This window comes from Pseudonaja textilis, chromosome 8 (genome assembly GCF_049901715.1).
Source record: "Pseudonaja textilis isolate UNSWEBS1 chromosome 8, rPseTex1.2, whole genome shotgun sequence".
NCBI classification, from domain to species: Eukaryota; Metazoa; Chordata; class Lepidosauria; order Squamata; family Elapidae; genus Pseudonaja; species Pseudonaja textilis.
In genome coordinates, this window is record NC_141997.1 from 50,246,787 (window position 1) to 50,272,509 (window position 25,723).

Here is a 25,723-nt window from a genome sequence, read left to right on the forward strand (position 1 = left end):
GAGAAGGGGAGGAAAGAAGGAAAGGAATGGGAAAGGAAGAGGGAAGGGATGGAAAGGGAAGGAGAAAAGGAAAGGAAGCGAGAAGGAAAGGAAAAGGAGAAAGGAAGACGGGAGAGAAGGGAAGAAGAAAAGGAATGGGAAGGGAAGGGAAGGAGAAAGAGGGGAAGGGAAGAGAAGGAAAAAGGGAAAGGAAGAGGGAAGGGAAACTGGAGAATCCACCTATCCCCCTCTTTAATGATCCCCATGCATTGTAAAAAATAGAGGGAGGGGCAAAAACCCCCCCCGCCGTCCATCAAGTGGTCGCCCTCCAAAGTTGCCAAGTCAAGAAGCCCAGCCAGAAAACTCCCTCCATTTTTGGGCCTTGGGAAACGTCCTGCCTTTCTCCTCGCGTTTTTCTTTCCTTACTCTGTGGAGAACTAGGGAGTATCTTCTCTGAAAGCCACCCCCACTCTCTCTCTCCCCGCGTTCTCGGGCTGAGGTCTATCTTGCACAATCCGTTACAGGCTCTCCCTTCAGCCTCCCAAGGCCGTTCCCACAGACCACAACCCCAAGATAAGGTGGCAGCGAAAACGTTATCGCTGCCTTCTTTTATTCCACTCAAGGACGTGGATGTGTCACCTCCAAGCTGGGTGCGGGGGGGGGGGGGGGGGGAATGGCACGTTTTTTGGGAACAGATTTTGTTTACCTGAGCTTTTCCCCACCTACTTGCTCAGGCCCAGGGAGCTGTGAGGTTTGTGCAAGGAGAAATAGGTGGACAGGAAGACATCCTTCTTCCTTACGGGGTGGGGATGCCTGCCTTCCCTGGAGCCAGGGACTTCTCCTTTTCTGGCCACAAAGTCCAACACTTCCTTGTCATTGTGGTTGTCATTCCAGATGGGAGGAGGAGGAGGAGGAGGAAGAGGAGAGAAAGGAGGAGGACCAGGATGGGTGGGGGAGGAGGAGGAGAAGGAGAAGATGAGGAGGAGGAGAGAGGAGGGGAGAGGAAAAGGAGGAGAAGAGGAGGAAGAGGAGGAGAAAGAGGAGGAAGATAAAAGAGAAGAAAGGAGGAGGAGAGGAGGAGAAAGAAAAGAGGAGGAGGAGGAGAGGAGGAAGAAGAGGAGAAAGGAGGAGGACCAGGAGGGGGAGGATGGGAGGAGGAGGAGGAGGAGGAGGAGAAGACAAGGAGGAGGAGAGGAAAAGGAGGAGAAGAGGAGGAAGTGGAGGAGAAAGAGAGGAAGAAGAGAAGAAAGGAGGAGAAGGAGGAGGAGAAGAGGAGAAGAGAAAGAAAAGAGGAGGAGGAGGAGAGGAGGAGGAGAGGAGGAGGAGAAAAGAGAAGAAGAGGAGAAGAGGAGGAGAAAGAGGAGAAGGAGAGGAGGAGAAGGAGAAGAAGAGGAGGAGAGAGGAGGAGGACGAGGTGAGGAGGAGGAGGAGGAGAGGAGGAGGAAGAGAAGGAGGAGAAAGAAAGAGAAAGAAAGAAGGAGTAGGAGAAAGGAAGGTAGCAGAGAGAGAGAAAAAACTAGAAAATATATTAACGTTGACAATAAATTACGACTTGACCTTCCTGCAATTCCTCCATTAATTCTGGAGCTTCCCCTTCAGTTGGGTTGCCATTGCCCCAGGCTGAGGATCAAGTCAGATGCCTTTTGTTGGAAGGGGTTGGCCAACAGTTGAGGATCGAACCAAACAGACTCGTGGCCTTGCCTTTCTTTTATTTTCTTTTTTTAAAGCCATTGGATTAGATAAAGAGACCCTTCAACAAATACTTGGAGAGATTTCTCCACGCCTCCTCCGTGGCTCCCGAAGCTGGACTTTATCGGTTTTGATCTGAACTGGATACTACTACAGGGGCATGGAAGACCATGAGTAGAGGCAGAAGCACATGGGGGGGCGGAGGTTGCTAAGAGTAAACCCCTACGGAAATGTTTCTTCTGAATGCCATCCTCCAAAGGACGAATCCTGCTGGCTGAAGGATCCACTGGGTTTCTAACGCAGTCCCACTTCTTTAAACTGGCAGGATTCCTCAACGGTGCTACAAGCGATCCTAATAGGAGAGGGGTCCCCAAACTTGGCCACTTTTGTGGACTTCAACTCCCAGAATTCCTCAGCCCCCTAGGCCTGCCTTTTTTTTTCTTCTCTCTCCATCTCCTAAAGCGGAGAGAGATTGCAGGGGAAGGGATTACAAGAGAGTAAAAACTATGCTGGCTGGAGAATCCTGGGAGTTGAAGACCCCCAAGTCTTAAAGCGGCCAAGTTTGGAGACCTTGGATATAGGAGTCCCAAAGGGGCTTTCCCTGCACCCGCCCAAAAGCAACTGGATTTTCTTGGGGTTTCTTCTGTTTTTCCCCTTGAAAAGGTTTCGCTCCTCATCTGAGAGGCTTCTTCAGTTCTAGGGAAGTAGCGAAGAACTGAAGAAGCTCCTCGGAGGAGAAGCGAAAGCTTTCCAAGGGGGAAAAAAACCACCAGGAAGTCCAGTTGCCTGTTGGAACAGGGACCTTTGGGACAACCACGCCCTTTGGTTGGATGACGGAGAAGGGGCAGGACAGGTAGCCGAAGGTTTCTCAAGCAACCTTCACCCGCCGTTCACCCAAAATATTTCACCTGCTTCCGGAGTTGACACACTCACGCAAGGTTCCTCCAACCCGCTGACCCATCAGTTCCTCCGAATGGAGATGAATGAATGGAGCCAGATTCTCTTTGGGGGAAGGATGCATTCCCAGGATGCGTTTTAGGGGTTCACAAAAGGCTGAACCCTCCAAGCTCCTCCTCTCCAACCCCCCTTCCCATTTTCTCCAAGCCCCGCAGGTTGTGTGGAAACCTCGCAACTGCCCGGGTTGTGGAGGTGTCCATTGACGTTGAAGGTGTCCAAGGCGTCCGAGGGTGTCCTAAGGCTGGCTTAGATGGAGGAAAGGGAGGGTGGGAGGATGCTCCATCCGCCCCCTCCTCCTTCTCCTCCCTCTCCTCCTTTCTTTTCCTCCTCCTCATCCCCCTTTCACCTTCTTTCTTTTTCTCCTCCTCCTCCTCTTCTTCTTCCTCCTCTTTCTTTCTTTCCCCCTCCTTTCTTTTCTCCTCCTCCTTCTTCCTCCTCCCCTCCCTCTCCTCTTTCTCCCTCCTCCTGCTCCTCCTTTCTTTTTATTCCTCCCCCTCCCTCTCTTTCTCCCTCTCCTCCTCTTCCTCCTCCTTTTTTCCTTCTCTTCTCCTTCTTCCTCCTCCCTCCTTCTTTCTCCACCCGCTCCTCCTTTCTTTTATTCCTCCCCCTCCTCCTTTTTCCCCTTCTTTCTTTTCCTTCTTCTTCCTCCCCTCCCTCCCCTCTTTCTTTCTCCTCCTCCTCCCCTCCCTCTCCTCTTTCTTTCTCCTCCTGCTCCTCCTTTCTTTTAATTCCTCCCCCTCCTTCTCCTCTTCCTCCTTTTTCCCTTCTTTCTTTTCCTTCTTCCTCCTCCCCTCCCTCCCCTCTTTCTTTCTCCTCCTCCTCCCCTCCCTCCCCTCTTTCTTTCTCCTCCTGCTCCTCCTTTCTTTTAATTCCTCCCCCTCCTTCTCCTCTTCCTCCTTTTTTCCCTTCTTTCTTTTCCTTCTTCCTCCTCCCCTCCCTCCCCTCTTTCTTTCTCCTCCTCCTCCCTCCCTCTCCTCTTTCTTTCTCCTCCTGCTCCTCCTTTCTTTTAATTCCTCCCCCTCCTTCTCCTCCTCCTCCTTTTTTCCCTTCTTTCTTTTCCTTCTTCCTCCTCCCCCCCCTCTCCTCTTTCTCCCTCCTCCTGCTCCTCCTTTCTTTTTATTCCTCCCCCTCCCTCTCTTTCTTCCCCTCTCCTCCTCCCCCTCCTCCTTTTCCCCCTTCTTTCTTTTCCTTCTCCTCCTCCTCCCCTCCCTCTCCTCTTTCTCCCTCCTCCTGCTCCTCCTTTCTTTTTATTCCTCCCTCTCCCTCTCTTTCTTCCCCTCTCCTCTTCCTCCTCTTCCTCCTCCTTTTTTCCCTCCTTTCTTTTCCTTCTTCCTCCTCCCCTCCCTCCCCTCTTTCTTCCTCCTCCTCCTCCTCCTCCTCCTCCCTTTCTAGGCGGTGACAGCAGCAGGCAAAGGCAGCGGCGGCGGCGGCTGCTGGCACCCGGACGGTGGCGCCGCGCTCTCCGCCTCCCGCCCGGCTCTCCCGCTCGGCCGCCGGTGCCATGAAGCCTTTCCAAGCGCAGAAGCCCCCCGGAGGCCAAGGTGAGTCGGGGGCGCGGGGTGGAGGGGTGATGCCCCCGGGGGCTAGGAGGAGAAGAGCCCGGGGCGCTCCGGGGACCGCGGGGTCGGCCATTCCGGCCAGTCGCTTCTCTCTCTCTCTCTCTCTGGAGGACGGGCGCCGCACCCTCCGCGCCCCCCTCTTGCTGGGGTCCGGAGCGAGGCGGGCTGGGGACCCCCGGGCTGCTCCCCTCTTTGCTTGCTTCCGTCCCCTGGCCGGAGACAAAGGAGTGGCCGGGGATTGGGGGGAAGGACCCCTGGCCTCTAAGCCTGCTTTTAGGCTGCATTCGCACGAGACGTTAAGCCGAGACTCGACGCGTGTAGAATGCACGTCCTTGGCTGACCCACGTTGGGGGCTGCGGAGAAGCCGGTTGAAAGCTCAGTGGGTGGTGTGAACGGGGGGCGGGCGCGCTTTGGCTTAAGGAGCTTCCTCTGGAGACTGGAGAGGAATAACGTTGGAAGGGATCTTGTAGGTCATCTAGTCCAACCCCCACCCCTTCCCGCCGCCCCCCCAGCCCCTGCAGGAGGTCCTTACACCATTTCTGACAGGTGGCAGTCCAGCCTCTTCTAAAAAGCCTCCAGGGATGAAGCTCCCACCACTTCCGAAAGAAAGGCAACTTCTGCTCCATTAAACATAGAACACCAGAGTTGGAAAGGGACCTTGTAGGTCATCTAGTCCAACCCGCTGCCCAAGCAGGAGACCCTACACCATTTCTGACAAACGGCAGTCTGGTCTCTTCTTCAAAGCCTCCAGGGATGAAGCTCCCACAACTTCTGGAAGGCAACTTCTGTTCCATTGGTTGATTGTTCTCACTGTCAGAAAGTTTCTCCTTATTTCCAGGTTGAATCTCTCCTTGTTCAGTTTCCATCCATTATTCCTTGTCTGGCCCTTCGGGTGCCTTGGAAGACAGCTTGACCCCCTTCCTCCTCTCTGGGGCAGCCCCTCAAATATTGGAAGATGCTCCCCTGTCTCCCCTGGTCCTTCTCTTCACTAGACTAGCCAGGCCCAGTTCCTGTAACTGTTCTTTATATATTTTAGCCTCCAGTCCCCTAATCATCCTGGTTGTTCTTGTCTGCAATCTTTCCAGAATCTCGACCTCTTTTTCATAGTGTGGTGACTAAAACTGGATGCAGGACTCCAAGTGTGGTCTTACTAAGGCTTTACAGAGTGGGATTAGTCCTTCCCTTGATCTTGATTGTATCCCTCTGTTAATGCAATTGAGGATTGTGTTGGGGTCTTGGGCTATAATTTTTGGCTATAAGAGGTTCTTCTTTTGGGGTTCACTCAACACCTTCAACCACCTCCTTGCCAAAGGGTTGACTTTCTTTGCCTGTCCTCCCCAGTCTTCCTTTGGAGGCTCAGAAGGTGCTGCCTCACGTTAGATCTTGGCTTTCTCCTCCGTGGTTGTGTGTTCTGGACACCTGAGAGCAAGACTTGCGAACCGCTTGCCTGCAGAAGTAGTGGGAGCTCCAACCCTGGAAGTTTTGAAAGAAGAGATTGGACAACCCCTTGTCTGAAGCACAGGGTCTCCTGTGCGGTGGGAGAGCAGATTTCCTGAGCCAGGGGGCTTTCCTGAGCAGGGGGTTGGACTAGAAGACCTCCAAGGTCCCTTCCAACCAGGGATGGGATTCAAAAATCCCAGCAACTGGTTCGCTGCCTGGTTGCTGGGTGGTCGTGGCCTACGGCAACTTCCAGGAGGGATATTTTTCCTCTTTCCCACAGTCCGGAGGCTTCCCTCGGGCCTCTGGGAGGGTGAAAATGGTCTCCCTCAGGTTCTGGAGGCCCTCCGGAAGCTGGAAACAGGCCCGTTTCCAGACTTCCAGAAGGCCCATTTTCCCCCACTCCCAAAGCCTCCGTGCCTCCGGACCCTTGAGAGAGCCAAAAGAGTCCTAAAGGAAGTATCGGAAGTCACAAAACAGGCCTGTTTCCGGCTTCCAGAGGGCCTCCGGAGCCTGGGGGAGTCTGTTTTCGCCCTCCCAGAGACCCGAGGGAAGCCTCCGGACTCTGGGGAAGGTGAAAAACGACGGTCCCAGAAGTTTCGGTAGGCCATTCCCATGATGGCCACGCCCACCCAGCAACTGGGCAGTGAACAGGGGGCTGGGATTTTGGAATCCCACCCCTGATCCCGCCTGAGTCTTGCCCACCATACATGGAGGTCTTTCCTCCCATGTTGAACAAGGAAGGTCGGTTTTTGGGGGGCATTCAAGCCTTGCGGACATTTGGAATATCTTAGTTGGTGTTTGGAGAATCTTTGTATTTGAAATATTTCTTGGCTATTTTATCTAGTGTTCTTGGCAGCCTTGCACCACCTTGGCAAGGTTCGTTCTTATCAGAGACAATTAGTTTGAAGCAGCCTTTCAACTGGGAAGGAACGGGATTCGTCAAGAATCGTTAAAAGGTTTTGCTGTTACCTCTTGTTTCCTCGGAACAAGGTTTGGGTCAGAACAATAGTGTAGGGTCTCCTGCTTGAGCAAGGGTTGGTCTAGAAGACCTCCAAGGTCCCTTCGGTTATTCTGAGACGATCTCAGCTGCAGGCCAGCGATGGGATGAAATGCTTCTGCGTTCTGGTTTGGCAGATTCGTTAGAAGACGGTGGAGAACTGGCGGATGTCCTGTGCGAGTTCGATGCGGTGATAGAGGACTTCTCTTCGCCCATAAAAGAGAGGCACTTCCACTATGAGGAACATCTGGAGAAGATGAAGAGACGGAGCAGCACCAGCATCAGTGACTCTGAGAGTAAGAAGGCGTCAATCTTCTTTTTCGGTCTTTCTCTTTTCGTGGCACATCGTTATACCGACATCACCAACAAAAATCCAGCATCAAAAATAATCTCCAGGACAGGCAGATATTTCTCTCTCTGGGCACACTGAGAATGCTGGGGAAAAAAAAACTCCTCGCTGGCAACAGGAAGGGCATCCGGCCAGTAAACACTCTGCTAGCTCCATTCAGTTGCCCAGACTCCATCCCACGAGGGATTATGGGATCAATAAAAAGGAGATGATTATTGGACGGGGGCGAATTAGAGAGAGTGAGAAAAAAACAAGATGGCTGCCTGAGTCCTGTGAATGAAGGGCCGCCGCCTTTTTAAATGTGGGTTGCCCACAAAAAGGGGCGGGCTTTTGATCACGCATTTCCAATCGCCGTCTTTACTTTTTTAAAAAAATAAAAAAAATAAAATAAAATCTCTTTCCCGTGGTTGCCGCTGGCACACATTCATATTCTGCAGCTGAGATGCTAGAAAGAGATAATTGGATTATTTAGGCAGTTCCTCGACTTGCAACGGTTCATTTAGTGAACGACGTTACAATGGGACTCACAGCTGTTTTTTCTCAGCGACGTCCTTTGCGGTATCTCTGTGGTCACGTGATCAAAATCCAGAGGCTTGGCAACTGGCATGTATTTATGACGGTTGCATTGTTCCCAAGGTCACACAATCCCCTTTTGCGACCTTCTGACGAAGTCAATGGGGGGGGAAGAGCCAGATTCACTTAACGACCAGGTTACTCACTTATCAACAATGGTGGCAGGAAAGGTGGCAACAAGGGGCGAAATTAAACTGAACAGCTGTTTCACTTAGCAATAGAAATTTGGGGGTCAGTTGCGGTCATAAGTCAAGGACTACCTGTATTTTGATAGGGGGCCAGACTCTCATCTCTACTAGTTGGCTGCCTTCTCTTGCCTCTATTTATTTACTAACTTTTATTTATTTATTTGCTACTAGCTCTATACCCATGTGCTTCACTGTGAAACTATGTGGTCGGGCTTAGTTTTTGGGGAGGAAAATAAGGGGAGAAAAAATTCTTCCTCCGCCTACCAGCCTCCATCGGTATTCACCTGGCTAGCATCCTATCAGTGTGTGAGAAAGTTGAGGGGTGTTTGGAAACTAAAAGAGTATTTGCTGTGTGAGCAAGAAGGAGACAGCAAGGAGCCTGGGCGTGGCTTAGCTCAACTGTTCTGTACTAAAGCTGCTTGGTGCTCTGAAACTGAAACCGAAACTAAAACTGAAACTCCTCTGCTTGTGTTTTGCATTTGGAAGAGATTTCTTTTCAGGTGGGGAGGGGGAGTAGAACTCCTTAGCATCAGAGCATGTTAATAATAATATAGGAAATACTCTAAATGCTCCAATGGTCATTTCGAAAAATCCTTTCTTAGTGAGCACCTAGAAGCCAAGAGAAACATAGGTGCCCAATGTCAAGTTTGTAGCCTTTACAGTTCTGGAGATTTTGTGATGATGCGTGAGTGGTATTTCGCTTTTATATAGAGAGAGATTTATTACTCTGCTTGTTTGATTTCCACCTTCTAAATCTCTCTCTTCTCCACCCACCCCTTTAACCAGAACACCCATTTTGTGATTGTAACTTGGTCAGGACAGAGCTGCAATTTGAAGCTTGTTGGGCGTGCTTATTATGGCTGTCAGTTTTGCCAAGACCATTTTTTTTTCCCCGAGGCTACCACTGATGGTCTTGATCAGGTTGGTTGTTTATACAGCTTGATGTCAGAAAAGGCATGTTTTCTTTAAATTCTTCTACCTGCCAGCTTTGTGTGTGCATCGGTGCCCGGGGTTCTGACGAGAAGAATGATTTCTTGTGCTTCATATTGTGCTGGATTGATGACCTACACCTCGAAATCTCGTCTCCTTTGAAAGGATGGATTCGTTTTTGTGACTAGTTTTCTAGCTTTAATAGACTCTTATCATTCTGCAGGGGACTTTTCAAATTATAACTTGTTTTTTTTTTTTTTCAACCTTTTTATGCTACGCGCAGAAGTCAGATCGACGCATCTTCTGATGTTGATAGAGTCGTATTTTCAGACTTTCAAATCACTGGAGGTTTCTAAGAAGAGACAGGGCAGCCCTTTACCCAGACTAGTATATCTCCAGATTGCCAAAGCCCAACGGACCACGAATGCCTCCTTCTCCCACATAGCCCAATTTCTCTCAGTAGAACTGAATTTTTTAGATGTATAAGCAACATGGCTGCCATATCCCCTTTTCATTGTGTTGCAATAGCACCGCTCCTCCTGCCACATCACTAGCGTCGGCTTGAACCACGAAAGGCAGACCAGGATTGGGGTCTTCAATTCCGGTTCCTGGGTGAATAATTATAAATTATATCTGTAGATCAGATTGGGAAGTCAAAACAGACTCCTGTTATAGCCAACAACTTGAGTAAAAACCCATGAAGATCACGGCAGGCAATCTTACCAGGGAGATTTTACATTTTCCTTACAAGCAGTGAAATTTAGCTTTTTCTCTGTGGAAAGGAAGCAAAATAACCTTTTCCCACCGTGGAGAATAAGTTAGCCCCTTGCTCATTCACCTTATCCATTCTTCTATTTATTTACTTACATTTTTTTAACCTAGTGAACGATGAGCCAGCCGTGTGCGGCAGCAGCCCCAAAAGCTAATACAATCCCTGCATCCCACTCCCTGCGCATCCCACGTAGGCCCCTCATCCGAGTCCTCGCTCTCCGAGACCTCAGCTATCCTCACCTGCTGCCGGCGAACCACAACACTATTCTTCTTCTCATCCTTCCTATTGCCTATCCTCTCCTCCCACTTATGACTATAACCGTGTTGCTTGTATCTCTACAATTTATATTGTTTTATTTGTTTTCCTAGTATGCTTTGATTGCTTATTAGCAACCTACGTGTGATCGGATTGCTTATTCGTAACCTATGAGTATCACTAAGTGTTGCATCTTATGATTCTTGAAGAATGAATATATATATATATATATATATATATATATATATATATATATATATATATATATATATATATGGATCTTTGGTTGTTCGGGTTTTCTCCCGCGTAAGATTCAAGTATCTAGGCAACGTTTCGATGAAGTCTCATTCATCATCTTCAGGCTTTTGTCTCCGGCTCTGTGCTTCTCAGAGTAATGTGAGATTGCAGCTGCTTCCTCCTTTTAACTGCCAGTGGGGTGGGACTTGATTGGGTGGGGGCTTGGCTGTGTTCTCATTGGTAGGAGGGGTTTGGCTGTGTTCTGATTGGTTGGGGGTTAGCCGTGTTCTGATTGGTTGGAGGCGTGTTCTGTTCAGGTGGGGGCTTGGTTGTGCTCAGGTTAGTTTTAGTTGCTGGGGATTTGAGAGCTGGTGAGTTGTGATCTTGCTGTTTGGCTTCTAGTACGTGGTCCTTCTGCATCTTCATAGTGGGTGTCGGTTTGCTTCATGTATGGCTCAGAGGGTTTGAAGTGGGTAGTGATGCAGCTGCAGTGCAGCTTCTGGTCCATGGTCGTGTCTCATTTTCTGAATGGGTGGGAGTCTGTTTTCTATATGGAAGTGTGGTGGTGGTATCTTGTGTGTCTCTCATGGGTGTGGGTCTGGTGTCCTTCTTCATGTTAGGTACTCGTCTGTTCATGAGGGCAGGTTTCCAAATGTCTGGAAGGCGGGAGGTGTCATCTCGTTTGTTCATGCTGTGTGGGCGTTTTTCTATCTCTATGGCTTCTCTGATTATTCTGCTGTTGAAGTGTTCGGTTTTGGCGATGGTTCTGGTATTTTTAAAATCAATTTCATGTCCTGTGGCTTTGAGGTGTTGGACCAGGGAAGAGGTCGTTTCTTCTTTTTTGATTGAGTTCTTATGTTCTTCAATGCGTGCACTTATTCTTCTGTTAGTTTGTCCAATGTATGTGGTGGGGCAGGCAGTGCAGGGGATTTCGTATACTCCTTGGTTTTCTAATTCGATTTTGTCTTTGGGGTTTCTTAGTATGGTGGATATTTTTCTGTTTGTGCAGAATGCTGTTTTGATGTTGTGTTTTTGGAGGATCTTGCTAATTTTGTCTGTAGTGCCTTTTATATATGGGAGGAGGGCTTTGCCGTTTTCTTGTTCTCTGTCTTGGATTTTGGTTGGGGTTTCTTTTTGGATTAGGTGGGTAATCTTCTTTCTTTGGAATCCATTGGCTGTAAGTACGTTGGTGAGAGTGTGTAGTTCGGTTTTTGGTGTTGTTCATCGGCTAAGCATTTTGTTCTGGAGATGAGTGTCTTGGCTACGGAATTGATCTGTGCTGGGTGGTGGTGTGAGAGTGCATGTAGATAGCGGTTAGTATGTGTTTTCTTCTGGTAGATGGTGTGTCCTAGGGAGCCATTGGATCTTTTGTATACCAAGACATCTAGGAAGGGAAGTTGATTGTTGGCTTCTGTTTCCATGGTGAATTGTATTTTGGGGTGTAGGCTGTTGAGGTATGTGAGGAAGTTGTTCAGTTTTTCTTTCCCGTGTGGCCAGATTATGAAGGTGTCATCTACGTATCTGAGCCAGAGTTTGGGTTTGTGGTCGTATTTTTCTAGAGCTTGTGTTTCAAAGTGTTCCATGTAGAGGTTTGCGATGACAGGTGAGGGGTGATCCCATGGGTGCTCCTTCTATTTGTTTGTATTTTTGTCCATTGTAGGTGAAGTATGTATTGGATAGGCAGTGGTTGGTTAGATCTAGGATGTGCTTGGGGGGGTTGTATTTGTTTTGGATGGCTGTCAAGGCTTCTTTTATTGGCACTTGGGTGAAGAGGATATGACATCGAAGCTTACTAGTAGGTCGCTAGGTTGTAAGTTTTGTTTCTTTATGATCTCGATGAACTGGAATGAGTTTCTTACGTGTGAGTTGATGGATTCTGCATAGGGTTGTAGTTGTTTGGCGAGGAATTTGGCCAGGTTTTGTAGAGGTGAGCCTATGGAGCTGACTATTGGTCTGAGTGGGGTTCCTTCTTTGTGTATTTTGGGGAGACCATAAAGCTTGGGGCATCTGGATGATTTTTCTCTGGGTATGATTCCTTGCTGGATTTCTTCACTGATGGGGAGGCTTTTATTTTGGATTTGGTAGTTTTTCTAGGTAGGTGGTGGGGTCTGTCTTTAGGGGTTTGTATGTGGGGTCTTGGAGTAGGTTGGTTAGCTTGGTTTGGTAGTCAGATGTGTTCATAACCACTGTCGTGTTGCCCTTGTCTGCTGGTAGGATTATTATGCTGGTGTCTTCTTTCAGGTTAAGTAGTGCAGTTTGTTCTTCTTTGGATAAGTTGCTTTTGGGTGGTTTGCTAGTGCAGAGGATGTTGGTGATTTCGAGTCTGATTTTGTTAGCATCATCAGGGTTGGTTTTTGGTCAGGCTGGTTTCAACTCCGCATATGATGGTTTCTGTGGGGATGTGTTTGGGAGGCGACAGCAAAGTTGAATCCTTTTGAAAGGACCTTGGTTTCAGCTTCAGTGAGGATCTTGTCTGAGATGTTGTGCAATGTTTGTTTCATGTGTGTGGCTGTGGGGAGGGGAGTTGGTTTCTGGCATTGTTGTAGTTTCCTGAGTTTGTTGGTGTGTGTGTCTGTCTTTAGGGTGGTCTGTGTTTCGGCTCTCCAGACAGCGAGTTGTTTGGATTTGTCCCAAAGTAGAGGGTGAATCTTGTTGCTGAGTCTGAGGTGGAGTGTGAGGAGATCTTTGTTGATTTGGTCTAGGAGAAACCTTTTCGTGTGAAGTTCATTTCTAATTAGGGCCAGTTCTGTTCTTTTAAGGATGCGTTTGGTGGCTGCTGTGTTGGTGTGGAATTTCAATTGGAAGCTTGTGGGAATTAAATTTTGATCTCGGCAGTTGCATAGGAATGCAAGGTCACATAAAATGGAGGCTCTTTGGACTTCAAGTTTTTCATAAGTCCTGGTCAGATGGTGGGTTTCCTCCCCGTAGAGGTGCAATATTTGTTTTCTGAGGTTCTCGCGGGTATTTGTATGTGGATCTTTGGTTGTTCGGGTTTTCTCCCGCGTAAGATTCGAAGTATCTAGGCAACGTTTCGATGAAGTCTCATTCATCATCTTCAGGCTTTTGTCTCCGGCTCTGTGCTTCTCAGAGTAATGTGAGATTGCAGCTGCTTCCTCCTTTTAACTGCCAGTGGGGGTGGGACTTGATTGGGTGGGGGCTTGGCTGTGTTCTCATTGTTCTCATTGGTAGGGGGTTTGGCTGTGTTCTGATTGGTTGGGGGGTTAGCCGTGTTCTGATTGGTTGGAGGCGTGTTCTGTTCAGGTGGGGGCTTGGTTGTGCTCAGGTTAGTTTTAGTTGCTGGGGGATTTGAGCTTGTGAGTTGTGATCTTGCTGTTTGGCTTCTAGTACGTGGTCCTGCTGCATCTTCATAGTGGGTGTCGGTTTGCTTCATGTATGGCTCAGAGGGGTTTGAAGTGGGTAGTGATGCAGCTACAGTGCAGCTTCTGGTCCATGGTCGTGTCTCATTTTCTGAATGGGTGGGAGTCTGTTTTCTATATGGAAGTGTGGTGGTGGTATCTTGTGTGTCTCTCATGGGTGTGGGTCTGGTGTCCTTCTTCATGTTAGGTACTCGTCTGTTCATGAGGGATCTTTGGTTGTTCGGGTTTTCTCCCGCGTAAGATTCGAAGTATCTAGGCAACGTTTCGATGAAGTCTCATTCATCATCACTCTGAGAAGCACAGAGCCGAAGACAGAAGCCTGAAGATGATGAATGAGACTTCATCGAAACGCTGCCTAGATACTTCGAATTTTATGCGGGAGAAAACCCGAACAACCAAAGATCCACATACAAATACCGCATGAACCTCAGAAAACAAATAAATATATATATATATATATATATATATATATATATATATATATATATATATATATATATAAAATATATATATATATATATATATATATATATATATATATATGTATATATATATACACATATATATATATATTTATCTAATGCACATGGGGAGCTTCTCCAGCAAGGACAAATTCCTCGTGTGTCCAATCACGCTTGGCCCATAAAGAATTCTAATTCTATTCTATTTTATTTTGCTTTCCAGAATGAGGGAAAAAATATGGCAAGATTTCCTTTGGTTTCCCCTCCCTAGAAATGGTAACCATTGTCGTGAAAGCTGGAGTGGGTGGGTGGGGGGTGGAATAGAGATTTTCTTTTTTTCCCCTTTCTTGGAAGAAAGGCTCTTTATTCTACGAGAATCATAACGCGTCGGCTTTCCCTCCGCGGTCATTTTTGCAACGCTCCCGTGTTAGATCTGCAGCTGGGCATCCTAATTTCCACTTCTTCAACCTTTCCTTGGCATCTGTGTCCTTTTCCTCCCACGTCCGGAGTGAATGGGGACTACCAACTTGTTTCCTTGGCAACGTTTTTTCTTTTTTTCCCCCTGTGCAAAATGTCAGTGTGGGAAAAACCAGGCTGGGAGGAGGCGGGCTATAAAAATCCCATCTGCGGCAGTGAAGGAGGAGGCTGGCTAGTGATATTTTGTCTGTAAACAACTTTTATTGGAAGGAAGAACACACATCCTCCCCTTTAATTCCCTCCACGGCTTGCAGATTCACACCAGCCCTCTTGATTATGTACACGGCGGCAAAATCCTCAGCCGGCAGGTGGCTTTTAGAATAGAATAGAATAACAGAGTTGGAAGGGACTTTGGAGGTCTTCTAGTCCAGCCCGCTGGTTAGGTAGGAAACCCTAATACCACTTCAGACAAACGGTTGTCCAATCGCTTCTTAAAACCATCCAAAGTTGGATCATTCACAGCTTGGAAGTAAGTTGTTCCACCGATGAACGGTCCTCGCTGTTAGGAAATTTGTTCTCCGTTCTAGGTTGGATCTCTCCTTGATTAGTTTCCACCTGTTGTTTCTTGTCCTACTTAGGCTGGGATGTTGCAAGATAAGGCGAAGTCCTCAGGTCATAATTTTGCAGTTGTTGTGGTTAGCTGACAGCAGGTGCGGACAGCTGAGGAGAGCGAGGACTCAGATGAGGGGCCAGGACCATCAGGGAGTGGACTGCTGCCTTCAGAGATTGTGGGGGCTGCTGGCAGCAGCGATGAGGAGCTTCCCGAGGAGCCTGTGCCAAGTGCGCGTGCATGAAGGATTGCTTGCAGGAAAGAGCAGCTGCAACAGCACAGGCAACTCGGGTGTAAGGCTGCAAGGTAATGGCCCCTCCTTCAAGAAGATAAAAGCCAGCTGTGAATCGGACGTTCTTTGCAGGAAGCAAAGACGTTTTGAAACTCAGCCTCATGGACATTACAGTTGGTAATTGAAGACTCTGGTGTTGTGAAATATTTCTTATCTGTGATTCTTGGCAGTCCTGCACAGTTTTGGCAAGGTTTGTGCTTATCCAAGTTAATTAGTTGGCAGCAGCCTTTTAACCAGGGATTCGTAAGACTCATTAAAAGGTTTCTGTTCCCTTTAGTTATTGTTTGTCTTATTGGAAAAGGGTTTGGGTCAGAACAGCAGTGCTCATTTCATTCTTGATTCGTTTCCATTCATGTTATGTTATGATATGATTTATAACATCAATAGGATATGGTATTTGTTATAATATGATATGATGATATGATGCTCAGCCAGTTCTCACATTTATAAGATTATGCGCACCCAACATGCTTGATTGTGTATAGATGGGACAAGGGTGTATCTAAGGAAAAGAATATTTATAACTCAGGGTAGAACTGTGGGGTCCTTGGGACCCTTGGAACTTGGTGGTTTCCTTGCAGATGTTTTACAGAGGTCTTGGAGGTCTTCTAGTCCAACCCCCTGCTTAGGCAGTAAACCCTACACCACTTCAGACAAATGGTTATCCAACATCTTCTTAAAAACTCCCAGTGTTGGAGCATTTACAACTTCTGGAGGCAAGTTGTTCCACTGGTTAATTGTCCTGTCTGTCAGAAAATTTCTTCTTAGTCCTAAATTGCTTCTCTCCTGGATTAGTTTCCACCCATTGCTTCTTCTCCTGCCTTCAGGTGCTTTGGAGAGTAGCTTGACTCCCTCTTCTTTGGGGCAGCCCCTGAGATATTGGAAGACTGCTATCATGTCTCCCCTAGTCCTTCTTTTCATTGAACTAGGCCTACCCAGTTCCGGCGACTGTTCATCTGTTTTAGCCGTCTTTGTGTCTCTTCTCTGACTTTGCCTCCTTTTACATTGGAAAGGATTGTGAAGTCCTGCAGCCTAGAAAGCTCTGAACTTTCACTTTTTTGTAAAAGAAGGGAAAAAGGATCATCTTTGGCCCATATAAAGGGAATGAATTAAAACGATGCATGCAAGCCCTTATTCAGCTTAACCGCTTAGTGCAAAAAACAAGACCCCTTTTAGCTAATGAATGAGATCACTCCCAGATCCCTTTAGGAACATTTTAGTACAGATATTAAAAAAAAAATGCATGCCCTCCCACAATGGAAGAATGTCTCAATTCAACAACTTTTCACCGATAGAGAAAGATTTGGGAGATTTTGTCCTACTGACCAACGGAACGTCTGTGAAAAGGCCAAAATAAAGCAGCCAACTTCTAATTTCATGCTTAGGTTAAATGAGGAAAGGAAACCAGTCAAATGACTGCCTGTTTTTTGTTTTTGTTTTAACACAAAGATTTGTCTATAGTCAGTGGAGGAAAGAGCTCGAACATAATTAATTCGTTCATGTGGGTCTTACATTATATTTCAAGAGTGGTGATGGAAACACCAGTTTAATCCTGAGGAAGAAGGAGGAGGGAAGGAAGGAAGGGACAAAGAAGGAAAGAGAGGAAAGAAAAGAAAAAAGAGAAGGAAGAAAGGGGTGGAGGGAGAGAAGGAAGGAGGAAAAGACAGAAAAGAGAAGGAACAAAGGCAGTCAGGAAAGAAAGAAAAAGAAAGAAAGGAAGGGAGGAAGGAAGGAAGGAAGGAAGGGACAGAGAAGGAAAGAGAGGAAAGAAAAGAAAAAAGAGAAGGAAGAAAGGGATGGAGGGAGGGAAGGAAGGAGGAAAAGACAGAAAAGAGAAGGAACAAAGGCAGGCAGGTAAGAAAGAAAGAAAGAAAGGAAGGAAGGAAGGAAGGAAGGAAGGAAGGAAGGAAGGAAGGAAGAAGGAGTAAAAGACAGAAAAAAGAAGGAAGGAAGGAAAGAAAGAAGGAAAAAAGGAGTAAAAGATAAAAAGGGAAGGAGTAAAAGGCAAAACAGAAAAGAGATGGAAGGAAGAAAAGGAAGGGAGGGAGGGAGGGAAGGAAATAGGGAAGGAGATAGGGATGGGAAGGAGAGGGAGGAAAAGACAGAAAGAGAAGGAAGGAAGGAAAAGACGAAAGGGAGGAAGGAAGGAAAAGAAAAAAGAAGGAAGAAAGGGATGGATGGATGGGGGCAGGGAGGACAAAACAGAAAAGGTCCAAAGGCAGGAAGGAAGGAAAGAAGGAAGGAAAGAAAGAAAGAAAGAAAGAAAGAAAGAAAGAAAGAAAGAAAGAAAGAAAGAAAGAAAGAAAGAAAGAAAGAAAGAAAGAGTAAAAGACAGAAAAGGGAAGGGAGGAAGAAAAGGAAGGAAGGGAGAGTGGGAAGGAGATAAGGTTGGGAAAGAGAGGGAGGGGAAAGACAGGAAAGGGAAGAAAGGGAGGGAGGGAGGGAGAGAAGAAAGAAGTTCAGATTTCTCCATTTTGATTGAATCTGGACAGGATTCCAAGGTTCTTTCGTGCTGCCCCACAACTATAAAGTCGGGTTCCTGATTTGGCCTGACCCAAAGGGCTGACAATTGCCAGCGTAACTGCTTATATAAACCATCCAGCTCTGCTTATTTGGGGGAGGAAAAAAAAATGCTTTTTTCCATTAGGAGCCCTTGTCTTTCCTGGCTCCCTCAATACCTTGTGCAGGTGGATCTAACGACGGAGAAGACTCCCATTTTCTCAGCCGGATGAGTAGATGCTTAAAAGGAAAACAGCTAAATTGCAGGATGGGAGGCCCTATTCCCCCCCCCACACACACAAACACACACACAGCTTTACAAACAGCTCGGATGTAAAAGGAAAGGTTTTCTCTTGGAGGGGAGGAGGAGGAGAAAAGGAAGAGAAGGAGAAGGAGAAGAAAAGAAGAAGAAGAAGAAGAAGAAGAAGAAGAAGAAGAAGAAGAAGAAGAAGAAGAAGAAGAAGAAGAAGAAGAAGAAGAAGAAGAAGAAGAAGAAGAAGAAGAAGAAGAGGAGAGGAGGAGGAGGAGGAGGAGGAGGAGGAGGAGGAGGAGGAAGAAGAAGAAGAAGAGGAAGAGGAAGAAGAAGAAGAAGAAGAAGAAGAAGAAGAAGAAGAAGAAGAAGAAGAAGAAGAAGAAGAAGAAGAAGAAGAAGAAGAAGAAGAAAGAAAGGAGGAGGAAGAAGGAAGGAGAAGGAGAAGAAGAGGAGGAGGAAGGAGAAAGAAGGAGGAGAAGAAGGAGAAGAAGAAGAAGAAGAAGAAGAAGAAGAAGAAGAAGAAGAAGAAGAAGAAGAAGAAGAAGAAGAAAGAAGCAGCTCGAGTAGCTCTTTTTTAGCTTTCTTTCTTTCGTTTTTTTGCAATGTGGTTTTTGTAGCAACAGTTTCATGTTGCTTAGTACTCTGGGCTATATTTAAGCGGAGCGCTTGAGGTTTCGCTGAACTCAAGAACAGAAATAAACCGGTGCTAACCATGAATTATTTCAATTTGCCAAGGGGTAAGCCTCCATCTTTTTCCTATTCCAAACCCTTCATTAAGGAGCGTTTTGCCTCAGCCCGAAGGGCCTGGAATCGCAAGAGTCAGAAGATTGGAAAGAGCCGTGTGTAAACCACCAAGTCCACTTTTGCAAGAGTTGAGATTAAAGCCTCCTCGGTGGGATTCAATTTTTTTTTTTTTACTACCGGTTCTGTGGGCGTGGCTTGGTGGGCGTGGCAGGGGAAGGATACTGCAAAATCCCCATTTCCCTCCCCACTCCTGGGAGAAGGTTACTGCAAAACTTAACAAAATTTTGTTAACAAAATGAAATTCAAATGTAGAGAAAAGGAAGGTCCTGCACTTAGGCAAGAAAAACCACAAGGACACATATAGATGAGGTGAAACCAGGCTCAATAGCAGGAAGTGGGAGAGGGATCTTGGAGTCTTAGTGGACAACCAGCTAGATAGGAGCCAGCCGTGGGCAGCAGCAGCCAAAAAAGCTAATGCAATCCTAAGATGCATTAACAGAGGGAGACAATCGAGATCAAGTTGGGTACTAATACCACTCTATAAAGCCTTAGTAAGGCCACACCAGGAGTCCTGCATCCAGTTTTGGTCACCACACTATAAAAAAAGATGTTGAGACTCTAGAAAAAGTGCAGAGAAGAGCAACCAGGATGATTTTAGGGGACTGGAGACTAAAACATATGAAGAATGGTTACAGGAACTGGGCCTGGCTAGTCTAGGGAAGTGAAGGACCAGGGGAGACATGATAGCAGTCTTTCAGTATTTGAGGGGCTGCCACAGAAAGGAGGGGGGTCAAGCTGTTTTCCAAGGCACCTGAAGGCCAGACAACGAAGAATGGATGGAAACTGACCAAGGAGAGATTTAACCTGGAAATAAGGAGAAACTTTCTGACAGGGAGAACAATCAACCCATGGAACAGCTTGCTCTGTTACGGGAGTTTCGTCACTGGAAGCTTTTAAGAAGAGATTGGACTTCAGCTCCCATAATTCCTCAACTAGCCATGTCAGATAGAATAGAATAGGAATAGGAATAGGAATAGAGTAGAGAGCAGAGTAGAGTAGAGTAGAGTAGGGTAGAACAGAATAGAACAGGAATAGAGAATAGAATAGAATAGCATACGAATACATTAGAGTATAGAGTAGAGTAGAAGAAAATAGAATAGAATAGGAATAGAATACATAGAATAGAGTAGAATAGAATAGAGTAGAGTAGAGTAGAGTAGAGTAGAGTAGAGTGTAGAATAGAATACAACAGGAATAGAGTATAGAGTATAGCATATAGAGTAAATAGAATAGGAATAGAATAGAGAATAGAATAGAGTAGAATAGAGTAGAGAGTACAATACAATACGATACAATAGGAATAGAATAGAATAGAATAGAATAGAATAGAATAGAATAGAATAGAATAGAATAAACAGAGTTGGAATTGACCGTGGAGGTCTTCTAGTCCAACCCCCTGCTTAGGGGAAACCCTAAACCACTTCAGACAAATGGTTGCCCAATCTCTTCTTAAAAACTTCCAGTGTTGTTGCATTTACAACTTCTAGAGGCAGGTTGTTCAACTGATTAATTGTCCTCACTGTCAGGAAATTCTTCCTCAGTTCCAGGTTGCTTCCCTCCTTGATTAGTTTCCATCCATTGCTTCTTGTCCTGCCCTCAGGTGCTTTGGAAAATAGCTTGACTCCCTCTTCTTTGGGGCAGCCCCTGAGATATTGGAACACTGCTATCATGTCACCCCTGGTCCTTCTTTTCTCTAGACTGGACATAACCAGTTCCTGCAACAGTTCTTCCTCTGTTTTAGCCCCTAATCATCTTTGTTGCTCTTTTCTGCACTCTTTCCAAAGTCTCGACATCTTTTTTTAACACCGTAGTGACCACAACCGGAAGCAATATTCCCAATGTGGCCTTACCAAGGCATTATAAAGTGTGTGTGTCTTTTGGTGAGAAGAAGGCCGGTTAAACCTAGTTGCAGATTTCCCGTCTAACTCTAAGCTGATAATTTTGTTCCAGGTGCCGATTCCCTGTGTGGACACAGCCTCAGTTTTAGCGATGAAAAGTTACATTCCTCTGCTCCTTCCAGTCCTTCTGGGTCTTCTCCCATGATAGCGTCTCAGAAAGGTATGGTTTGAAAGCTGATTAAAAAAAAAAAAACAATTCTCCAGAATGAGAATCACGATCGGCCAAATGGGGTCATGGGGACGGTACGATGGTTGTTTAGTGTGAAAACTGGTCGTAAGTCACTTTTTTTAATCAGTGCTGTTATTTTCAGAAATAGCAGAGGATCGAAGTGCAATTTTGCTGGCATAATAGCTGTCAGACTCTGTATGTATTCTGACCAAGGCTTATGGAGACACTAACAAACACATGTCCAAAAACCCTTTTTTCTTATATTTCAATGGTTGTGAATTTTAGCCATTCACAGCCTGTAATGAGTTTCAAACAGTTTGAAAACAGTTCCATGGAAGTCTGCCAAAGTCCTTCGGGAGAAGTCTGATCAGCACCCACCTTCATCTCCCTTGAAATGCCGCCAAGGACTAAATTGCCCATTAGCTACAAGGCCAAATGGAGCACAAAGTCAACACAGAACTTCAGATTTTAAACCGACCAGAACAAACAAAAGTTGCTTCCTGCACAGGCTCCGGTCCCTTTGCTCCTCCTTTATGTCTCAAGGGACGGGCCAAGCATCTCCAAGCCTTACCTCTGATTTGCCCCTTTTGTCTTAACTGTTCTTGCCTTCTGGCAGCTCTGTGCATGTGCGCATTGGGAACAGGCTCCCTCTGTTCCTCTGCCTTGCTGCTAGAGGCTCCGGAGTCAGCACATAACCCCCAGATGGCCCTGGCCCCATCTCTGTATCAGATGCAGGACCCTCGTCTGAGTCCTCCCCAGACTCCCAGACTGGCCAATGTTCCTCCCCGCCGTCCAACTCTGCTGCCCGCTCCACAGGCTGCTGACGGACCACAACGGTATGGCCCCGCATATGCGGGAATATGCTAGGAAGAAGAAGAAGAACAGCTGTATGGCTCTTGTGTCACAAATTAAGGGACTGAGTCAGCGGATAACCTGTTTTGCTGGCCAACTTTTTCATCTATATATCCATCTTCTTGGCTCTCCCAAACACTATTCTTTATTTTACCCAAAAGTAAAGAGATTACCAGAAAATGAACCACAAAGTCTATATTTCTGTTGCATAGACATCATTGGTTTTTGTAATTGATGTTTTTTTCAGCAAAACTTGGAGATACCAAGGAACTAGAAGACTTTATCGCTGATCTTGATAGAATTTTGGCAAGTAAGTAATCAACCTTGATTTCCGTAGATACTTGGGCAAGGATAAGGGTAGGCACCGATAGATTCCTGCCCAGGAAACAATGAACAGGTATGACCCTGTACACAAAGGAAACCCAGTAGGACAAGGTAATTAGATTTCTTACATGCAGAGTGATACATTGATTTAGATCAAAAGGACTGTGTTAGAAATTCTGTTTATATATAGCACCAAGAGCAAACAAAGAGCACAGTCACCATGTGTTTTACTGCTCAGCTATTTAACTGTAACAGGAAACAGGAAGCTCTACTTAGACCAAAAGGGCATAAGTCACCTTTTTTCCCCATTGTCAACGTAATTTTGAATGGTCACTAAATGAAAATAGCTGCAAGTTGAGGGCTACCTGACTCAGATTAGTTACTTTAGCTCTGATTTATTTCACTCAGTGTTCAAAACTTGTATCTATCATCCCAGTTGCATTGCAAATGTATCTTGAAAAATTATTTATACTACACAGTAATACTTATTCCATCTGATGTTTGTACAGGTATGTGAAACGCTGTATTGTGACCCAAAACCTGCCTTCAAAAGGATGAGATTTCTGCAACCTATCATCTAATGGGAGAGGCGCAGGAATTCTTCTCTTCTCAGTATTTTTTCCAGCAATGGCCTCTTACGCTTGGCCTCTAACACGTCGTAATTGTGATTTTTTTTCACAGACAGGATCAAATAACACAAGTGCTCAAAAGGCTTTTTTTAAAAAATATGTAGCTTAACCTTGATTTATGAAAAGATCGGAAATTCTATATCATTAACTTGGAAATGTTTTCATGATAATATATTTTTGTACGTAAATAAAAGCTAAACTGGAAAAAATATATATATATATCGAGAGAGAGAGAGAGAGATTAGATGGATGGATGTGATGGACAGAGAGATGAAAGATGTATGTATGTTAATTAATTGAGGATAGATGGACGGTAGTATAGGATGAATAGATGGATAATGAGATAAACGATAAAGGAACACATAGATGGGTGGATGGATGTTTAATTGCAGGGGAGGATAGAGAGAGAGATGATAGACAGATAGAGAAATAGATGACAGAATAAATGGATAGGTGGCTAATTGATAAATAGGGGGAATTGATAAATAGATGATAAATTATAGTGGATGTCTGGCTGGTTGAAAGAGGAAAAGGATAGACGGATGGGAGATAGAATACATGAATAGAGAGGTAATTGTTTAATTGAAAGAGAAGATGATGGATGGATGGATGGATAAATAGATAGATGGACAGACAGATAGATAAATGGCTAATTGATAGAGAAAGGGAGAAGATTGGTAGAGAGAGAGAAAAACATGGTTTAAGGGCTATGAACTACTTAACTGTTTTGTATTTGTCTCCTACTTTTTCCTCTATAAACTCGTAGTAATTAATTAGAATAACCCCTCCATCTAAATACTAGTTAGGAACATACTTTTTCAGATATTGCCGGATTATTCCATCCTTTTAGTTCTGGATTTTGGCACTTGCCAGGTCTGTGAAAATTTCATTCTGTTTAGCAATGTAGTAGTGTGTATGCCCTCACAATGGGATGTGATTCCTTACCTGATCATTGCTGTAGCTTACTCAAGGGACACCACAATAGCCACAGAAGCTTAATTGCGCCCACAGTTATTATCTCTACCCTTACGTTCACAGCAAAAGCTCCCTTTTCTCCTTGAATACTATTAGCAGTAAAACAGCCACGCAGGGTTGTTTTTCAAACATAAAAAATAATAATTCTTTCCAAAAACGTGGTCCAGAAAGAGCGTGCTTAATAAAACACCTAAGCCTTGAAAACTCAAATCATTTTTCCAGTAGTAACTTATTTCATGGTTATTGTTCATGTTCAATGACAATAGCTTGAAGCCGGCAAATGTTTTGATTGGATGTACATATTTCCTGCTGTGCAATAAATGAATTCTGCAAAATAGCAACTCAAAGCTTTTTTTTTTCCAGCATTCTCTGTGTGCCCAGAGAGAGAAATATATGCCTCTACCCAAGATCAAACTCACAGCCTCCTAATTGTGAGGTGAGAGCTCGACGCTTAGATCTATTTACGGGTGTGCCAGGAACTATCAATCTCTTGAAGTGCAACGCAATTTTTGAATTCTTCTTCTGTTTGCCCGTTAGCATAATATTTACATTTTACTAGTTGGAATAGATCTGGAGGAGGCTGATAGTAAACCAAAGTTTGGAAGTGAATGTGCTTTTTGTCTTTATCTGTTATTGGGATGCCTCGTTCGAGGGGACGGCCTCACACCTGAGGAGCACTCGGCCAAAGCCAGGGTCCTTCAAGAAACTCGGGTCTGTTTCTTCGCTTCGGTCAACAAGAATTGGTTGGTGGAGAAGGCCCATCCGCTGGGTGGAAGCACCACGTCCTAATTAAATCTATATATTCCGATGGCTTTAAGGAAGTGATGCATGTTAGCTGTGAAAATAATCTGTAAATCACCCCATTTGCAGTCTCAGTTCTTTTCCAGAGCCTTTACTAAGCCCTGCCATTATTTACTAATTCTTTACTAAACCTTTACTAGGCCATGCCTTTCTTTATGAACCCTTAACAAACTCATTACTGACTCTTTACTAAGCCATGTCATTCTTTACTCTTTACTAAGCCACGCCATTCTTTATTAACCCTTACTGAATCTTTACTAAGCCATGCTATTTTTTTACTAACCATTTACAAAACCTGTACTAAGCCACACCATTCTTTACTAACCATTTTCAGAAACTTTACTAAGCCATGCTTTTTTACTAACCATTTACAGAACTTTTACTAAGCCATGTCATTTTTTTTACTAACCCTTTACTAACCATTTAAAGAACGTTTATTAAGCCATGCCATTATTTGCTAATCCTTTACTAAATCTTTACTAAGCCATGCCATTCATTACTAACCCTTTATAGAACCTTTACTAAGCCATGCCCTTTCTTTACTAACTCTTTTCTGAACATTTACTAAGCCATGCCAATTTTTTACAAACAGATAACAGGCAATCAGAGTTGGAAGGGACTAACCCTTTACTAAATCTTTACTAAGCCCTTAACCCTTTGTTAAGCTTTGACAGAACCTTTACTAAACCATGCCATTCTTTACTAACACTCTCCTGAATGTTTACTAAGCCATGCTATTTTTTACTAACCCTTTACTGAATCTTTACGGAGCCATGCCCATCTGGGCTTGTTTTGACTGCAGAAAGAAGGCCGGCAGGCTGAAACAAGGAGACATACATAAGCAAGCAAAGAGAAGGAAAGCTTACTCGAAAGCTACACGGGGGAGGTTGCGTCTCTGGGGAGGATGCAGGAAGCGCTATGCATAAACACAAGTGTGTGTCCCCATTCATTTTCAACCACCGCAATTCCTGCAGCTGGTCTCCGGCCTCCAGAAGGGCCGGTGCAACTCTCTATAGGTTGCAAACCTTTACATTATAAGAGCGTGTGGCTAGGACAGGCATTCTTCCGGTTTAGAAAAGAAATATTCATCATAAAATCACAGAGACGGTATATTTCCTGATCCGCTATATAGGTAATCCTCAACTTACGTCGACCACAACGGACCCCCAAATTTCTGTTACTAAGCGGGGACAGTTCTTAAGTGAATTTTGCCACACATTGCCACCTTTCTCTCCAGAATCACTGCGGTTCTTAAGTTAATATGTGAACCCGGCTTCCCTCATCGACCCGGCTCGTCCAAAGGTCACCAAAAGGGAAATCACATGACCCTGGGAAAACACTGCAACCGTCATAAGTACATGCCAGTAGCCAAACCTCCGAATTTTGCTCTCGCGCCCACAGCGATGGTGCAACGGGAAGCATGCAAAATAGGCACGT

General features: G+C 45.4%; 1 protein-coding gene across 1 annotated transcript; it reads left to right on the plus strand.

Annotated features, from left to right (window-relative positions):
• Positions 1-3,793: 3,793 nt before the first annotated feature.
• RGCC (regulator of cell cycle) lies at positions 3,794-23,822 on the plus strand. The gene is made up of 5 exons (XM_087938041.1): positions 3,794-4,166; positions 6,759-6,917; positions 20,589-20,696; positions 21,805-21,867; positions 22,391-23,822. The coding sequence occupies exons 1-5, from the start codon at positions 4,127-4,129 to the stop codon at positions 22,396-22,398; spliced, it is 378 nt and encodes a 125-aa protein (XP_087794167.1). The 5' UTR covers positions 3,794-4,126; the 3' UTR covers positions 22,399-23,822.
• The last annotated feature ends 1,901 nt before the right edge of the window (positions 23,823-25,723 follow it).